Genomic DNA, 18,095 nt, shown 5'->3' on the forward strand with positions numbered 1-18,095 from the left:
ATTATAGTAAAAATAATGATGCTAAGGTAGCTGTCTATGCCTGGGTGGATTTATGCACAAAATGATGAAACTAATGAAAGGGAAAGGGTATTAAATCAATTTTAAGCATCTACTATTTTTCAGGTACAATGCTAGTCACTTTGCATCATTTACCTAAAATGTTCTTCATAGTAACCCTTCTAGGTAGGTATCATTCTCATTTTATAAATAAAAAAATTAAGGTCTAATATCTCCAGACAGCACCGCAGTGTAGAATACAAACCCAGGTATATGACTCTTCTCATAATACTATACAACCTACATAAACTAAATAACTAGTAAATTTAAGAGCCATACCAAAAAAATCTGAATAATTTGGTCTTGGGTCTTAAAATAATTTTGAAAAAATTTTTACATTTATTCCATTTTTTTTCTCCAATCAAATCTTCAAGATCGTTCAGAATACCACCTCTATATTGACTTGGAATTTTAGTTATTACAGTCATACTTTATTGAGCACCATGCATTGTACAACATGATCCACATGCATTAACTCTTTAAATGATCACAAGAAACCTATGAAAATAGCTTCCATTTTACAAGTGAGAAAACAAGTTCAGAAAAGTTAAGTAACACAGAGGTGACAAGGAAACAGAGAAAGAAATCTGAGGTCTGTTCAACTCTACAAACAACAGTATTGCTATTATGCCAGATGGAATATTTTTCAAACTGCAAATTTCTTTTCCCAGATCACTTAAAAAAAGTAATCAGGATAGTGCCTAATATATGTAGAAGAATGTCCACATTTACTTTCCTATTTAATCCTAATGCTCTATGAGAAACGGAGGGCAGTGTTTATTAACATCCTTTTTCACAGGTAAAACAAATGAAGTTCAGAAAAGTTGTGAAGAAAGTGCTTTTTCTACCATTCAGTGTTGTTGTCAATGCCCTAGAAATAGAACTTTCTGAAAACATATATACATAAATCCTTCTTCAACATTTTATTTTGCATATATCACTAATTTTACTAAAAAACAAACAAACACACAAACAAAAACTCCAGTGAAAAATGACTTTCACTGATGAAAGTAAGCCTCTAATAGGATACACTTAATCTCAATTCTATTACATATATTCAAAGGCATTAAAGATTTTCTCTCACCTTATTTCTGAACTATATCATAAACTCAGAAAGCTAAACTTCTTTAAACTTATACTGCAACAGAAATGTAGTGATGCTTCTGACACTTAAAGTCTATTTTTCCTGATATTAGTATAGGCACCTATGCTCTCGTGTTTACTATTTGCATGGAATAGTGTTTTTCCATTCCTTCACTTTTAGCCTATGTGTGTTCTTAAATATAAAGTGAGTTTCCTGTAGACAGCATATAGTTGGATCTTGTTTTATTATCCATTCAGCTACTCTATGTCTTTTGATTGGAGAGTTTAATTAATTTATGTTTAAGGTAACCATTGATAGGAAAGGACTTACTTTTGCCATTTTGTTGTTTTCTGTTTTACATTTACTTTGTTCCTCTATTCCTCTCTTGCTGTCTTCCTTTGTGCTTTGTTGATTTTTTTATAGCGACATTCTTTGATTCCTTTCTTTTTTTATTTTCTGTATCTTCTTTATGTTTTTGTTTTTTTTTTTTTGTGGTTACCATGTGGCTTGTTAAAATGTCCACTACCCAAAGTGATATACAGATTCATTGTTATGCCCATCAAAATCCAATGACATTTTTTTATAGAAATAGAGAAAACAATCATAAAATCATATAGAACCACAAAAGACTCAGAATAACCAAAGTGATCTTAAGAAAGAACAAAAAAGCTGGAGGCATCACACTCCTGGTTTCAAACTAAGTTACAAACCCATAGTAATTAAAACAGTATGGTACTAGCATAAAGACAGACAAATAGCAATGGAACAGAATAGAGAGCTCAGAAATAAAGTAACACATACAGTCAGCTGATCTTTGACAAGGGTGCCAAGAACATACAATGGGGAAAAATTGTCTCTTCAACAAGTGGTGTTTGGAAAATTGTAGTATCCACATGCAAAAAAAAGAAAAAAAAAAAAAAAAAAGAAATTGGACCCTTACCTTGTACCATGCATAAAAATCAAGTCAATGTGGATTAAAGATTTAAACATAAGACCTGAAACTGTAAAACTCCCATAGAAAATATAGGGGTACATCTTCTTGACCTTGGTCTTGGCAGTGATTTCTTGGATATGACACCAAAAGCAAAGGTAACAAGAGCAAAAATAGACAAAGTGGAACTACATCAAATTAAAAAGGTTCTGCACAGCAAAGAAAACAGTCAACAGAATGAAAAGATGACCAATGGAATAGGAGAAAATATTTGCAAACCTTATAGCATTTCTATCTATTATAGTACTTCTCTCACCGTTAATAAGTAAATGTCAGTCTCCTCCCACAAACCAGGGTCAGGAACTAGGTTTATGTTTATCTCTAGATGTCAGTCAGTGCCTTGCAGATTGCCTGAAACTGAGTAGACCTTCAATAATATTTGTTAAATGGGAGAATAGTCACAAGTTCTGGCTGTCTAAGGAACTTCATCTAATGAAGCTCAAAGCATATCATTCAGAGATAAATAATACTCTCATAACTCAATAACAGAACGTTGGCTTTTCCCTCTTACCTCTTCATTTTGTACATACATTTCTAGCTAGGTAGATAATCTGGGCTTGGGAGGAAAATATCTTTCTTAATTTCTAAAAGGGTGGCCCTCAAACTAACTCACTACCACGAGGGCCTCAGTAGTAAGTAAAAAGCACAATTACTTGGTTTCCATTACTCTCAGGGCGCCTATTTTGGTCACATACAAATTAGGACATGAACAACATAGGGCTTTTGTTTATTTTGATCTGAATTCATTATTGTGATCTGACTTCAAAAATCCATTTTGTATTCTTGGGTTCTCCCCAAGTTCTAGATCGTTAACTGATTACTAGACATTTTCCTCAACCCCACCTCCACCCTCATAAAAGCTGATCAACACTGAGTTTATTCCATCTTGGTTTCCTGTTCACAAAAGCCCTTCCCATCTTCCAATGTCCAGCTCAAAGGTTACCACATCTAACGCTGCTCCAGGCCTGTTGTTCTCTTTGTGGTCCTCCTAACTGTCCCACCAAAGCGTTTGCAACCTTGTACACAATCTCTAGCTAAAGCCCGTGGAGTTTCCTGAACAATCATGCTCGCTCCCATTTTCACACTTTTGCAGGTTCTGTTGCATCAAGCTAGCATGCCCTATCCTCATTCTTGCATTCGTATATCACAGAAGTTACCAAACCACTGTAAATGTTGACATACACCGTTATTTGTCTCTCTCAATGGAATCTGCATGCTTGTGGAAAGATACATCTAAAAATTTTATCCTCTGTATCTAACACAGTGCTCAGTAAACATGCGATAAGTGGGTGAATGAGTGCTTGAATGTGTAACTAGCCTAAGTTCCTAAGGTAAGATAAAAATAAACCTAATAATTGTAAAATGGTTGAGTCACTTTGGAAAACAGTTTGGCAGTTCTTCAAAATGTCAAACATAGAGTTTCCATATGATCCAACAATTCCACTCCCAAGTGTATACTCAAGAGAAATAGAAAGATATGTCCTCACAAACTTCACAAATGTTAATAGTACCAGCATTTTTCATAATATCCCCAAAGTGGAGACAATGAAATGCCCACCAACTGAATGGATAAATAAAATGTGACATATCCATACAATGGATTATTTTTTAGTAATAAAAAGAAATGAAGTACTGATACATGTTACAACAGGGATGAGTCCTGAAAACATTATGCTACGTGAAAGAAGCCAGACACAAAAGTCACATATTATATAATCCCATTTATATGAAATGTCCAGAATAAGCATAGAAACAGAAAGCAGATTAGTGGTTGCCAGGAGCTGAGGGGAGAAGGGAATGAGGAGTGATTGCTAATGGGTACAGGATTTCTTGCTGTAGTGATGAAATATTTTACAAATAGCTAGTGGTTACAGTTGCACAACTCTGCGAATATATTAAAAACCACTCAACTGTATACTTTTAAAGGGAGAATTTTGTACTATATTAACTATCTCAAAAAGCCTATTATTAGAAAATGAACACGATAATGAGAATTCTCCATTTGGTCCAGATTTTTTTAATCAACGGCATAATTTTTGAAATCACAACACAACTCTGCTGCCTAGAACTTCCTAATCTTCTATATTGATCAATTACAGAATTAGAAAAATGTTGGAACATTAAAAGGTCATTCTAAATTAACCCCTTCCTCACCTTACAGGTAAGAAAACTGAGCTCCAAGAAGGATAAATGACTTAAACAAAGTTATACAAATAGTAGTGAAACCAGGGAGAACTCATTCTCAGTCCAATGACTCATCTTTTTTCTTAGTTGAATTAACATTTCCCTTCCTAAAATCCCAGGTTCTTTTTTTTTTTTTTTTTTAACTTAAAGGAAAAGTTACATTAAAAAGAAGAAGACAGACCTATTTATCTTTCATATTAAGCCTAATAACTATTACTAGATTTTAGGGGATCTTAAAAAAGATTAAAAGAAAAAACTACTGCACCTTTCTGATTCTTTCAGTGAGAAAAGGCAACTATTAGTACTTAAAGGTTTTACTCTGAAAAGATAATACAACATAAGGATCCACAGTAACAGTTAAGGATAGCAACAAAAAAAAAAAAAAAAAAAAAAACCACTCTTTCCCCTAGGGAATGGAAATAGACACTTAGCAAAGATGCTACATATGTGGAAATTTACATCCGATCCTTCAGAGAGATGTCAAATTTAATCCATAGGAAAATGTCTTTCAAAATATCACTTTCTAAAGTTCCCCTTTGAGACCCATTTTTTGGTGGCCTTTGTATGACAATGGCAAATATACGTGCAAGAAGTAATTTTTGTGATACTTATTCACTCAGGAGATTTTCTATGAGAGCAAATATTTTCTTTAAAGTTCATATTTGTTCTTTTCACCAGAAGCACCTTTTAAATGGAGGAATTTTTCATTTGTTTCTACCAAAGGGGAAAAAATACTAAGTTTCACTGAACATACGATTTTTTTAAAAAACCATCATTCAATGACCTTCAAAAGCTTATACAAAAAACATCAACATATAACTTATAGCCAGAGGGTAGCTCAGTGATTGTGTAGTCCAGTATTTCCCTGACTATGTCCACATGTACCTGCAGATGGCATTTCAGAGGAAGTATGCGGAGTTGGGGGAGCAGAATGGGAGGGGAAAGATAACCATAACAACAAATATTGTTACACACTCAATTTAGTTTAGGAAATTCTGGGTTAATTCAATAAATATGTAATGAGCACCAACTATGCGTCAGACTTTCTTCTAGATGCTAGAGCGAAACATATTTATGCCAGGATTTCTTAGAGCCTCTAACGTGCTACTGTTTACTATGACTAAGATGACCATATGTAGTTTGTCCGGGCAGCTCCAGTTTACCACTGTTTTTTCAGCATCAGTAGCACCCCTTTTCACTCCTGTCATCATACGCACGACTCTCTAAGTTTGAGGGGTGTGAATATAATGCATAGATTTTTCCTAAACTTACATGACCAATGAAATACTTGTATTTCCTATAGCCATCTCCTAGAACAGTGGTCTACAGAACATGGTTCAGGAAATGCTGACCTACTCCATTCTCTCCATTTGATAACTGAGGAAACTAAGGACCAGAGATCGAAAGCCTAGGACACCTGGCTCCTATCTCTGATGTGCTTTCCAATACCTTGCAGATTGCCACAGATAAAACACTCAAACACGAAGTAAAAAAGTCTTATTATTGGATAACAAGTATTACGTATTTTCTCCTATTACAAAAATAAATCACCCAATTTTACATGCTGATTCCAATTTAAATAGAGTTTAACTCAAGTTTTTTCTTTTAAGATCATAACTATAAAATTAACCAAAGATGGAGTCAGTGAGAAAACATTACCTTGTAGTCAACTCTTTAAGTTTATAAGCCAAGTTTACCATTTCCTATTCTCTGCTTTTCTTCCACTCACTCTGGTGAATACAAGGTAACTGATTTCTTCATATCTTCAAAGCCTCACTTGCCTCACAGGTGTGTCTGGGGCGTGGGGGAGAAGCTAATTTTATCAACTAACAACTTTCTAGTACAAAGAGTTTCGCTCTAATATTTTCCTCCCCTTTATGGTTCCAAGTGTCCTTTAAAGTAAGGATGCTACTTTCTTGGGCTATTTGATACCTATGAAAACTCTCAAGAGATGAAATTACAATATAAGTCCCTTATTCTTTCTGAGTCTCTACAGGCTTATTAACAAAGGCTATTTTCTGATTCTGGATGCACCAAAGATACGGCTCTAGAAGAAAATCATGCAAAAAATTCTGTCTTTAAAAATCAGTTATTCACATTGTGGATCACCCATGGCCATTCCTATTTCTAGCTAACTGTTAAGCATTTTAAGTAACTTAGGTAGTTCTTTTTAAAAAGAGGGAGTGAATGATTATAGAAACTTTAAAAAGAAAGCTGTATCTTAGGAGCTAAGACATATCAATAACACTTTCTGAGGGAGCAAACGGTAGAAAATACTAGTTAAAACAGGGTTTAAACTCCTGGGAAATTCATCTTTGTACAGTATATCTTTTTGCTCATGACCAAGAAAAGGGAGTTAATAATAATAATTAAATCTTAGACAAGATAACCGATCAAGTAGGTGAAAAGAAAATTACAAGGTGATTAAGGCAGAAGAACATTTCTAGAGAGAATCTGTGTTTGGATTTGTAGCTGGTGATATGAGGGAGATGTGACAGAACAGCCTTCTCAGAATCAGAATGGAGGTTGTGATTGTGTTGCAGAGCTTTGACTTTTAGAATATAGCATTCTTTACTGTGATTGGAAAAAGAAGGCTTGCCCATGATAATTTATCATTTGAAGTAATAAACTTATTCAAGTCTAACTACTGTACTCAATTAGAACCACCTGCTTAAAAGAAAAGGAATACAGATACTGATCACATCAAATGTTTTCATTGAGAAGTTGACAAGGACACTCATACAGTTTATCACCACTGGTCTCAGCAGCTTTCCTGTGTACGAGAAACAGAACTACCGGCCTTTTTGTATAAGTTCCTGTACATCTTGTCCATGCTGTTCTCAAAGATGGGTCGGTGGGATTTTCCTTTATAAGAGGCTGCCTTGTTGGACCAGTATTCGCCATCATCCAAATGGAGAGTGCCACGTGGCTGCTGACATGAGCTATAAAAAAGGATATAAAAGATTAAAACAATGAGGAAACAAAATGAGAGGTAGTACTATATAAATCAAATATTTACTAAGTACTTTATAGGTGTGTGGTACTCTGGGCTTTGAGATATAAAATATGACAAGGCTTATGCCTTCAAAGAGTGACACTATCTGCATGCAACAATTACAAAACAATAAAATGAAAATGGTATGTGAGAGTTAAAAAGAAGTTCTGAGAAGAGAGAGAGGTGTGGCAAGGTAAAAGCAGGGCACAGATGGTATGGTATGGCCAGTTATGAGAGTGCTTGGTCTCTAAAGTCAGGCAGACCTGGAACTGACTTCCAGCTCCGTCTCTGTAAGCTGTGGGAACCTGGGCGATTTATTCAATTGTCCAGGGTCTCAGCTTCCTTTACTGTATTTTTGCAGTATTGTTGTAAAAATCAAAGAGAATATATGTAAAGTGCATAGTACAGTGCTTACCTGGCACACAAAAGTTATTAAATATAAGGCATTAAACTACTAGGTACTTTATATATATCTATACATATTTATAAAAAATCTTACAACCCTCTGAAGTTGGTAACTGTGGAAACTGAGACTCAGTGAAGTCAAGTGACTTGCCTAAGACTATTCACGTAGTAAGCGGCAGAATGGAAAAGGATACCATTTCTGTGGCTCTAATGTCCTTTCCACTGTGGCATGCTATCGTCCTCAAGGAGCAGTAGAAAATTAGACTGAATATGAATCACTTTTAGAAAACGGAAGACAAGGTGGAAGAGTCTGTATTTGAAGCGATAGAGAAATACTGTTATTTTGAGGGTGTTGAAGAAAAAAGAGAGAGAACAGATAGAAGCTATAAAATAGACCAGGACTTGGCTCGTTGTAATGGGAATGGAGAAGAAAAGGCAACTCTTTCTGAAGGCTTGATAGTGCTTTTTTTTATTTGCTAGAAATAAAACACTGACTTTGTAAAAGACTGAGTTTGTTTTATTTTTTAAACAAATAATGAACCCACCTTAATAAATTAAGTGCTTGTTACAGATAAGACCTCTCAGGCATGTTAGAGATTATGGAGTTTGTGACATATAAAACTGTATGTCCTTGCCATTAAATGTTACAAATATCGTCTTCATATATTTGGAATCTCACTCCACACAAAACAAACAATTTCCTCCCTGACTTATCAGTCCCATGATGTTACTTGCGAATTGTGAAATAGGAACTCTCGGAGCTGGATATCTGTAAAAAGAATTTGCTATTTCACCTGAAGTCAATCTACCACCTGAACTCAATAAAAGTGGTCACAAAAAAAGGCACAAAGTGGCTGTGTTATCATTCTTAGAGCTTGCCACAGTGTCGCTGAGGATGTAAAGTAATGAGAACACTTACATACTTACTTTGTAAAACCGTTTGGCATGAGTCAGTAAGGTTAAATATGCAACTTCAACCCAACCACCTGGCTCCTAGGTACCCTGGCAAAATTCTTGCATATGTGTACCAGGAGACATGTACAAACATGTTCATAATCACACTCTTCATAACAGAGCTAAGAATTGCAAGCAACCTAAATATCCATCTACATTAGAACAAATAAATCAAGTTGTAGTGAATGCATACAACGGTATAGTATACAGCAGAGAAAATTAACGATCTATAGCTACATGCATCAATATAGATGAAACTGAAAAATCAACTGAGTGGAAAAAAAGGAAACACAATACACAGTTATAATTACATTTATATAGAATAGTTTAAAACAAGGAAAATTAAATAATTTATTGCTTAAGGATAGATACATGTGTGGTGTAACTATAAAGAAAAAAAAAGAGAAGGGTTATCAGAAGAGTCACAATAACAGTTATCTCTGTGGAAAGGGATGCAATTGGTTAGGGGCATAGGTGGCTTTATTGGTATAGGTTATGTTCTATTTCTTAAGCTGGATGATGAGTGAATGGATATTCATTTTATTGTTGTTATTTAGGACACACAAATCTTAAGTATATTCCTCTGTTACAGTTGATATATTTTATAATAATATGAAAAAATTCACTTCTGTGAATCATGACAATAGGTCTATTTCCTGATGGCTTTGCTAAAATGGGATTCTACTTCATACTTTCCAGCAATATTACTAGATCCTATCAAACTTTCTTTACACCTGGTACCATCTCTTTCACACTGGAAAATTCTGAAACTAACAAACATGATTATCCTTACTTTTACTTTGTTCATTCAGCTTCAGAGAGGTGATTAACACAATTTCTAATAATGTTAGTATAATCTTTAAAATTTTTCAAAAGGCCTTAGCCAAGTCTCAAGGCTATTGCTTTCATATAGTTTCCACCTTTCTTTCATTAGCTGTGCTTAAGAAATAGTCTAGGGGCTTCCCTGGTGGCGCAGTGGTTGAGAATCTGCCTGCCAATGCAGGGGACACGGGTTCGAGCCCTGGTCTGGGAAGATCCCACATGCCGCGGAGCAACTAGGCCCGTGAGCCACAACTACTGAGCCTGCGCGTCTGGAGCCTGTGCTCCACAACAAGAGAGGCCGCGACAGTGACAGGCCCGCGCACCGCGATGAAGAGTGGCCCCCACTTGCCACAACTAGAGAAAACCCTCGCACGGAAACTAAGACCCAACACAGCCAAAAATAAATAAATAAATTAATAAATTAAAAAAAAAAAAAAAAAAAGAAATAGTCTAGCCAACTGAATACAATTTCTTTCATACAATTTCTCACCAAGCCCTACTCCTGCCTAAAACAGTCACTCAAAACAGTTTTTTGGACGATTTGAGCCAAGTGATAGAGAAATCACACACACAAAACATTAATAGAACTTCTTCTGCATGTACTTTGTACTTCTGCAAGTATATCTACCAGCCTAAGTCCCCACAGTTGCCTCTGTTCCCTCATACTGCTTCAGGAGTCCCACACCTTGTGTTTTGTTTGTTTAGCTGCATTTGGTTTATTTGTTGCTTTCTTCGTTTTATGTCAAGTCATGCACTAATTAATATTTCACAAAACACAGATCTGTCCCTAATCTCCCTGTTGTCCACAGTCATCAACTTTACTGCATACTGATGGTCAGATGATAATATTCTTTTCTGAACTCTATATTTTCCTGGGCTAGTTCTACCACAATAAACCTAGACAACAGAAATTTGAATTTTTATTAAGCTACTACCCAAATCTCAGAAAGGTAAGCAATAGTAGGGCTGCTAACTTTAAAAATCATTGTGTAGGTTTTTCTGAGATTGTAAATCAAATTCCTAATCCCTATCATAAATTATCATATGAATGAATAAAGGAATAAACAAAATTCAGAAATCTTTTTAGGAGCAACTGTGAACCTGATAAGGATCTGTAAAAAAGAGCTAAAGTGGCCAAAACAGACATCCTAATGCTTTTAAAATCTTGCAAATTTTGACAGGAAGTTTATTTCTATTTAAAATTGCAAAATTTTCAATTTAGTAAACAGTACTGTAGTCCTCTGGAGAGAATTTGGGAATTGGCTCATCCTAGAAGTCTGAATTGCAAAACAGAGGTGTTTGCAAAACAGAGGTGTTTGCAGAACAGGTTCTAATACACATGGACAGGTGCAAACAACGAGTAGTAGAATCTTAAAAGCAACATTTACTTCTAGACATGGAAGTATTTGGCTATCTAACTAATAAACTGTGAACATATTGAGTCAGTTCTGATTTTCCATTATTGGGAATATTAATAAGTTTACAATGTGTAAGCAACACTTAAAAAGTCTTATTATAGTAATAGACTTTTAAAGACTACACTTCTGTATTTTACCATGAGTATCTCCAGCATTCATTCATTCAAAGCATTCAAAGTTCCTACTCTACAAAACACCGCATTAGTGCTATATAACATAAAATGGTTATCTTTAAAGCAGGGATAAAGTTGCTGTTTTATTAAATGCAGTACATTTTTTGGCAATTTACTCTTGCTACTTGAATAGGGAGCCCTCTATTTAATAATGACAAAGCTATTAAGAAAAAAAAAAAGACAAGAAAGAACAGAGACCAGGATAATATCTGAGAACCGAGCACTTTCAAATCTTAAATGTTGCTAAGGTATAAATTATAAATTTATTTTTTAAGGCCTAGCATATATACAGAGAAGAGAAAGGTCTCAGGCAGCTTAACATGGAGTAGGATACTAGTATTTTGCTTACAGAAGGGTAAACTCACTTGAAACCCTGACAGTGTTTTCTATATCAGTATGAAATGAAGACCGGGTACATACTACTTTACACATAGTTTTCAGATAAAATATCTATAAGGTGATATACATGAAAACGAAGGTCAGAGGGTAAGATGGATATGCCACGCAAATAATATTAATTCTAATAAATAACTGGAAGGTCGTGAGAATAAAAAAGTTGGCCATTTGCCATTTGTACTCAAACTTGTGATCTAAGATTCAATATAAAGACATAATATGAGATGAATTCCTTCCCATAATACTCTATAAAGGTTCCTAGCAAGCAAAACTTTGACAAAACATGTAGAATAGTATTGAGGATGTGATGTATGCTCTATAGACATTGAATGGATGGATGATGGACGGATTGACGGATGGATGGATGGATGGAATGTAGGAAGGAATATACTCAAAATCTTGGAGTTCAGAATAGATGATAGGGAGAGACTATACTGTGGTCTAATAAAATCTGTAAAGCATTTTGTATCTTTAAATATACCACACAAAGATAAAATGTCATTAAAGACATCAAAATCTACTGATAAATTATAGCAGTAGTTCTCAAACTTTAATACACATCAGAGTCATCTGGAGGGCTTATTACAACTCGCATTACTGAGCCTCACCCCCAGAGTTACTAACTGAGGATGTCTGAGATGGGGTCCAAGAATTTGGATTTCTAACAAGTACCAGGGTCAAGCTGATGCTGCTGGTCTAGGAACTACACATTAGAAAGCACTAAATTAGTGGCTTTTCTATAAAATTTTAAAAGCTTTGGGAAAAAAATTGCATGTTGCCATTCATCTTCTTCTATTATTTGCAGAAACTATACAGTAAACATTAACAGAAGTCTATTCAAATGAATATACTGAAGACTGGTTACTTATACGTTATTTACTTCCCTTCTCTGAGTAAGTATGTGCAGAAATGAGCCACTGACAACAAATAAGGTCTAACAGCTTTCATCATTATTAATTCCACTGTTGATTCCTTATCTAGAGATGTTATTAAATATCACAACCATAATATGTGATATTTAATAATAAAGAGTTTCAGCAAATGCAACTGATCATTATTAATAAAAGACTCAGTTTTAATATTTGAACTGTTTTTTTTAAATTGAGCTCCTAGTACATGTCAGAGACGTTGATGGGCAGTCAAAAAACAAAGGTAAGCAAAACATTTGTGCCTCACACTTAACAGAAGGGGGCAAAACAGACATATAATGAAATGATCACTGTGAGATAAATATTGCTAATTGAAATTATATATGTGAGAGGAAGTGGCAGGATAAAGGAGAAAATGACTAACAGTCTGCTGAGGTCATAAAAGGTATCTCAGAAGAGGGAATAACTTGAATTTAGTCCTAAAGAATGAGTAGGCATTCACTAGATAAACAAGAAAACATTGGTTATCCCAGACATCATACGGTAACAGAACCAAGGCCCAAATTAGTCTGAAATATCAACAAAAACACCAGGTAACACAAAATCCAAAGAATTCAAATGAGATTTGAGCAACATTTTCTCACTTAAAACTGAAAGCTTCTTCTTAGTTATTCAAGAGACTTTAAGTCTATATATTATTTAGACTTTTTTTCTTTCATTTATTAGTACTAAAGACATCTTGGTAAACTCATCAAGTTAGTCAGATAGCGAGCAATGGGCAGGAAATGAAAGCTATAGTCAATCTGTGTTATTCAAAAATATACAGTCAAAGTTTAAATTACTCAGTTTGAGATTCTGTTATAAACAACTTCATAATTAAAGCATTTATATTGAGCATATTCCTGCTGTTAATAACCTGCAAAACATGCACAATAGAAAACAGTTTATATCAATAGCTAGTTCCGTAAAAGAACAACACAGCTAAGAATTTGGGGCAGTAGTCATAAACGGCCAAGTCATGCTCTAAACATGAAATTAAAATCATTTTTATCTTCTCCTCTCTTTTTGTGGCCAAATCCCATCTACGTGAAGCATCATCTCATGTCTGGTCTTTAGTTAGGACTAATGCTCAAACTGAATAATGATGCCAGAAGTGTACTACGATACAGAGAAATTTCAACATCCTGAAAACTGAAGAAATTTGAAAAATATATAGAAGGTACTAAAAGGAGAAAGAGCATCCCAGGGCCCTGGAAACTGGCAAGGCTACCATAGCAAATGTCTAAACTTTTCTGAAACATAGGCAATACGAAAGTTGAAAAGGACGTCTTCATGGGTAGTAAATTCTCTCCCCAATCCAGCTCTCAAATCCCAAATTACTGGACGTAAAAGGTCACTTAATGACTCCTTGATAAGAGATTTCTTTCAAGGGAATTTCATTCCCAAAGGTGATGGAAGACACAGGACAGCTAGCATGGATAGGCTGATGCCGGGAAGATGAAATAACAAGCACTCTAATTTGCCATTCTGCTCTGCCCGCAGAAAACATGGAACATCTGCTGTACTCCTTGGCTGACAGTCACAATGTATATCTAGATCATAAGATAAAGGATTGAGTCCTGGGCATAGTTTTTCCTGGGAAAAATATGAAAGAAAATCATTTCTATCTCTTCATGAATATTCTCTATTGGACTGTCATTATACTTCTCTTTAGTTCTTTAAACATAGCTGCTACATCCCCAGGGCTGCCTCAGGAGGTTTCTAGTAACTCATTTTTCATGTGTATAGATCACACTTTACGGTTTCTTTGCATGTCTCATAATTTTTTGTTGAAAACAACAATTTAGATAAAAATTGTAGCAACTCTGGGTTTTCACTCCTTACACCAAGTTGTTTTTGATTATTTGTTTAGTGACTTGCCTGGACCTATGCTGTGGAGTCTGTTTCCCTTGCACTGTGTAGTTGCTGGTGTCTCTTCATTTTTTTTTTTCAATTATTGTTTCTATTTTTAAGCCTGGCCTTCTAGGGGTTGCCCCTGCGTCAACATAGCTTGATGACCAACAAATGATTGGTCAGAGTCAATAATCCTATAACGTTTCCATCTTTTGCCCGTGGACCTATGTGTGGCTTAGGGAATACATTCGAAGTTTATCTGGTTGATAAATCTGCCCTGGAATTTGCTTTCTGCCTTCATAAGGCCTCACGCTCAGCCGTGGAGTAGTGGCTCCCTAACATGCTCTCTGGTCTCTCCTGAACATGTTTACAGCCTTACACATACACATAATGTTCTAGACTACCAGGGATACGTAGAACTTTATCAAGGACAACTGTGGCTATCTTGTCCTAGGATTTTTGTTGTCTGCCCCGGTAAGCAGTAAGTAAGACCTCAAGCCCTCCCTTATTGTTTGCCAGTGGGATCATTATTGTTTCCATTAATCCCCCCACACATGAAATTTCCTATGCTATGCGCCATATAAAGTCAGTCCCCTCTGGCAGCAGAGCTGCCTGTCTTTTGGCGTGACTGCCCCAGTAGAACTTTTGTGCTGAGGAGCTGGGGGTTGGGGGTTGGGGACTGAAGCTCCAGGCAAGATGCCACAGACTCCTACTGCTCTTATTGAGCTTCAGTAGATTTTCTTGATAAACGCTTCTCAATTTGTTTTATATTCCTTTGGTCAATTTCCAGAGTCCTTAAATTGTTGTTTTTGACAATTCTGTTCAATTTTGTTGCTTTTGGAGGAGAGGATTTGCTGAGCTCCTCACTCAGCCATTCCAGAGGTCCGTGCAGACTTCCTCTTGACCCCTGTGTCAATGGATGTCTGCAGAGGGGTAATTTTTAGCCAAGATCTCAAGTTCCCTCTTGATTTCTGCTGATAGAAGCCTTAAGGCAAGCAAGTGGGTGACTACTTTGAGGGTGGGTTCTCTCATCTTTGAGATGGAAAGTAGAATGGGGTGACTTCTTGGCCTACTATATAATATGACTTGGGGATAAAACTAAAATAATACCCTGATCAGTTCAGTAGCTTCTGGAGCTAATATCAAAGATACTCTTATAAAATGTCTTGAGGCACTGACCACTGTGTCCTATTGGTCCAAGTATGTCCTACTGGTCCCAGAGAAGCAGCAAGGAATATAAAGGAAACTCAGAAATGTGTAAGCAGAACTTTCCTGATGCTCTGCTTAACTCTCTCACTTGAGAGGTTCTAAAACAGTCTCAGGTGACCAAAAGCTTAGCCATTAACATTGCTTGGTGAACTGGAAAAAGAACCAATACTAAGGTTTATGGCAAACTTTAAATAGAAACCAGTGTTTTTCAAACTATGGTCCTTATATTACCTTCACTAGAATCATTCATGATATTTTTTAAAATGCAGATTTCTAGGTCACACCTCTGTATGTTAGGAACCAGAATCTATGGAGGTAGAAAGTAGAAATCTATATTTTTAAGAAGCATATTATACATACAAAAGTTTGAAAATCAGACCCTTTGCTTTATCAACCCTACTCACTTCTTATCCCAATTAGAATTAATTACGTGGATACAGAACCCAAAATTGGGATGCTAATGCATGTAACAGAAATCTAAGAATTAGAAGTTTAAGTAACAACAATAAAGGGTACAAATTCTTCCTCAAGGTATGCACTTTCTTGGCCCTTCCTTTTCCCATCTGGATTGCTTCTTCTTCAGACTCATTTAAAATACACTACTTTCCTTCATGAGAGACCCAGGTTTCCTCAAGGATGGGAGGCAGTAACTTTGGACAGGAGTTCACACTTATACTCTGTGTAAGGGACAAAAGGAAAAGTCCTCACATGTTCGCGGAATGCCTAGCCTAGCTTACCAGGGCAAAGATCAGAGATTTCAGTCCAAAACACCAGTTAGCAATAAAACATATTCCATTATCTGGAGCTTTTTTCTTACACTTGTTGTTTAGGAAACTCAGGAAGGTGGAAGCCATATAGTAATCAGTGGTATAGCATCAAAGGCCTCAGAGAAACTTTAGTTATATAAACTCACAATTTACATTCAGTTTTTAATACCACACTTAATGGCAATTAACACAAAGTTTTCAAAAGCCTTCACGAGATTTGCTAGTATAATTTTGCAAAAATTGTATTATTACTAACATTTCTGAAATTTTAGGGTACAAGAACTGAATTTCTCTTATGTTATTAAAAAAGGCTTACTCATGATCTAAATTATGAAACCTGCTGTTTCCTCATTTATTCAGGATGAGAATAAATACACTCTGAAATAAGTCCTGGATATGTGGATTTGCAAGGCAGCCAAATACACTAGAAATCTTAAGTAGGATGAAAGGCACCACCATTAATTGACTATATTTGTTTTCACTGAAAATTTTCAGTAAGGCAAACATTAAAATACTGTAATAGGATTTTATATAGTTAAAATAAAATATAAATAAATAAATAAATATTGAGTCTAAATTTGCCACAAATCCTGCAGATTAAAAACCAGGTTATTTTTATACTAACTATGAGAAGATCTCTATACACTGCATTAATCAAGTTCATACCTATCCTCTGGGTCACTGTCATAGGCAGAGTCTCTATATAAAAGACCTCTTTTCAGTTCCAGTTCATCTTCTTTCTCTGGGTCTCTCTCATCCTGAAAAATTTAAAGGTTTCCATTAATTTACTTTATAATTAAAATGACACCCATGTTTCTGTGGTAATTGTTCTCCCCCTCCCCCAATGTAAGGAATTGAATTAAATGCTGGATTTCTTAGGAAAGAAACAAAAGGGTAAGTGAGAATTTACTATTCTGTTCAATAAAACTAATACAGTTTTATTATAGTATCACTAATACTGCTTATCAAAGACTAGACACACAGTAGATGTTTCTTGAATCAATGAATAAATAGGAATGGATACTGTGTCAAGATATGTAATAAGATGTGTAGTAAGTAATAGCTTACACATTGTTATGTGGACTCCTAAAAGATTATACCTGCACTCTGAAAAATAAGTATTTGGGAAAACTATGTAAATCTAAGCATCTTAACACATACCTATGACTTACAAAGGAAGTGATTTAGAATTATTACTCGTATACCAAAATGCAGTAACAAGCCACAAGAAGTAAAAATGAAAGGCAGGGTAGTTGGAATCAAAACACATGGCTCCTCCTCCTTCTATGGGCAGCCTGTTCTTTACTTCTGAGAGATCAACTCAAGGGCATAAGAAATAGAATTCTAAAGAGATAGCTTTGTAAACTATGTCATTCACACAAGGATGTTCTTACATATGGTAATTTTATATAATTTAGTATCAAATATCTTTCTCAACTACTAGCTAATACCCTTGTTCTGCAGTCAAACAGGAACAGAAATAAAGAGAACTGATGGTAAAAGGAACCAGTAAACCCAAACAGATCGCTGTAGGGATTAGTATTAATAAGGTGGTCATTCACTTTATGTAAGAAATCAGCTGAACAAAGATTATCAAGAAAAATGATTTTAAAAATTTGGTGATGGCATGAAATTAGGAAGAGAGCACTCAGTTAAAAAATGTAAGCAATAAATAATAGAGCAAGTTTAAAAATCACAGAAAATGTGAATATATATTTAGAATTATTATAACTTCTAGGTGAATTGAGCCCTTTTACCATTATGAAGAAACCCCATTTATTTCTATTAATGCTTTTTCCCTTAACATTTTTTTGGTCTGCTATTAATATAGCTACAATAACTTTCCTTCAGTCAGTGCTTGGATGATATATATTTGTA

General features: G+C 35.3%; 1 protein-coding gene across 3 annotated transcripts in view; it reads right to left on the bottom strand.

Annotated features, from left to right (window-relative positions):
* Window positions 1-466: 466 nt before the first annotated feature.
* Window positions 467-18,095, bottom strand: part of SPATA6 (spermatogenesis associated 6) — a 149,571-nt gene continuing 131,942 nt past the window's right edge. For all 3 annotated transcript variants that reach the window (XM_068539846.1, XM_068539845.1, XM_068539847.1), the window contains 2 exons: window positions 16,884-16,975; window positions 467-7,258 (listed from right to left, as the gene is read on the bottom strand). In XM_068539846.1, coding sequence (XP_068395947.1) covers window positions 7,078-7,258; window positions 16,884-16,975 — 273 coding nt within the window. In that variant the 3' untranslated portion in view covers window positions 467-7,077. The remainder of the gene's footprint in view (window positions 7,259-16,883; window positions 16,976-18,095) is intronic.

Source organism: Eschrichtius robustus, chromosome 3 (genome assembly GCF_028021215.1).
Source record: "Eschrichtius robustus isolate mEscRob2 chromosome 3, mEscRob2.pri, whole genome shotgun sequence".
Lineage (NCBI taxonomy): Eukaryota > Metazoa > Chordata > Mammalia > Artiodactyla > Eschrichtiidae > Eschrichtius > Eschrichtius robustus.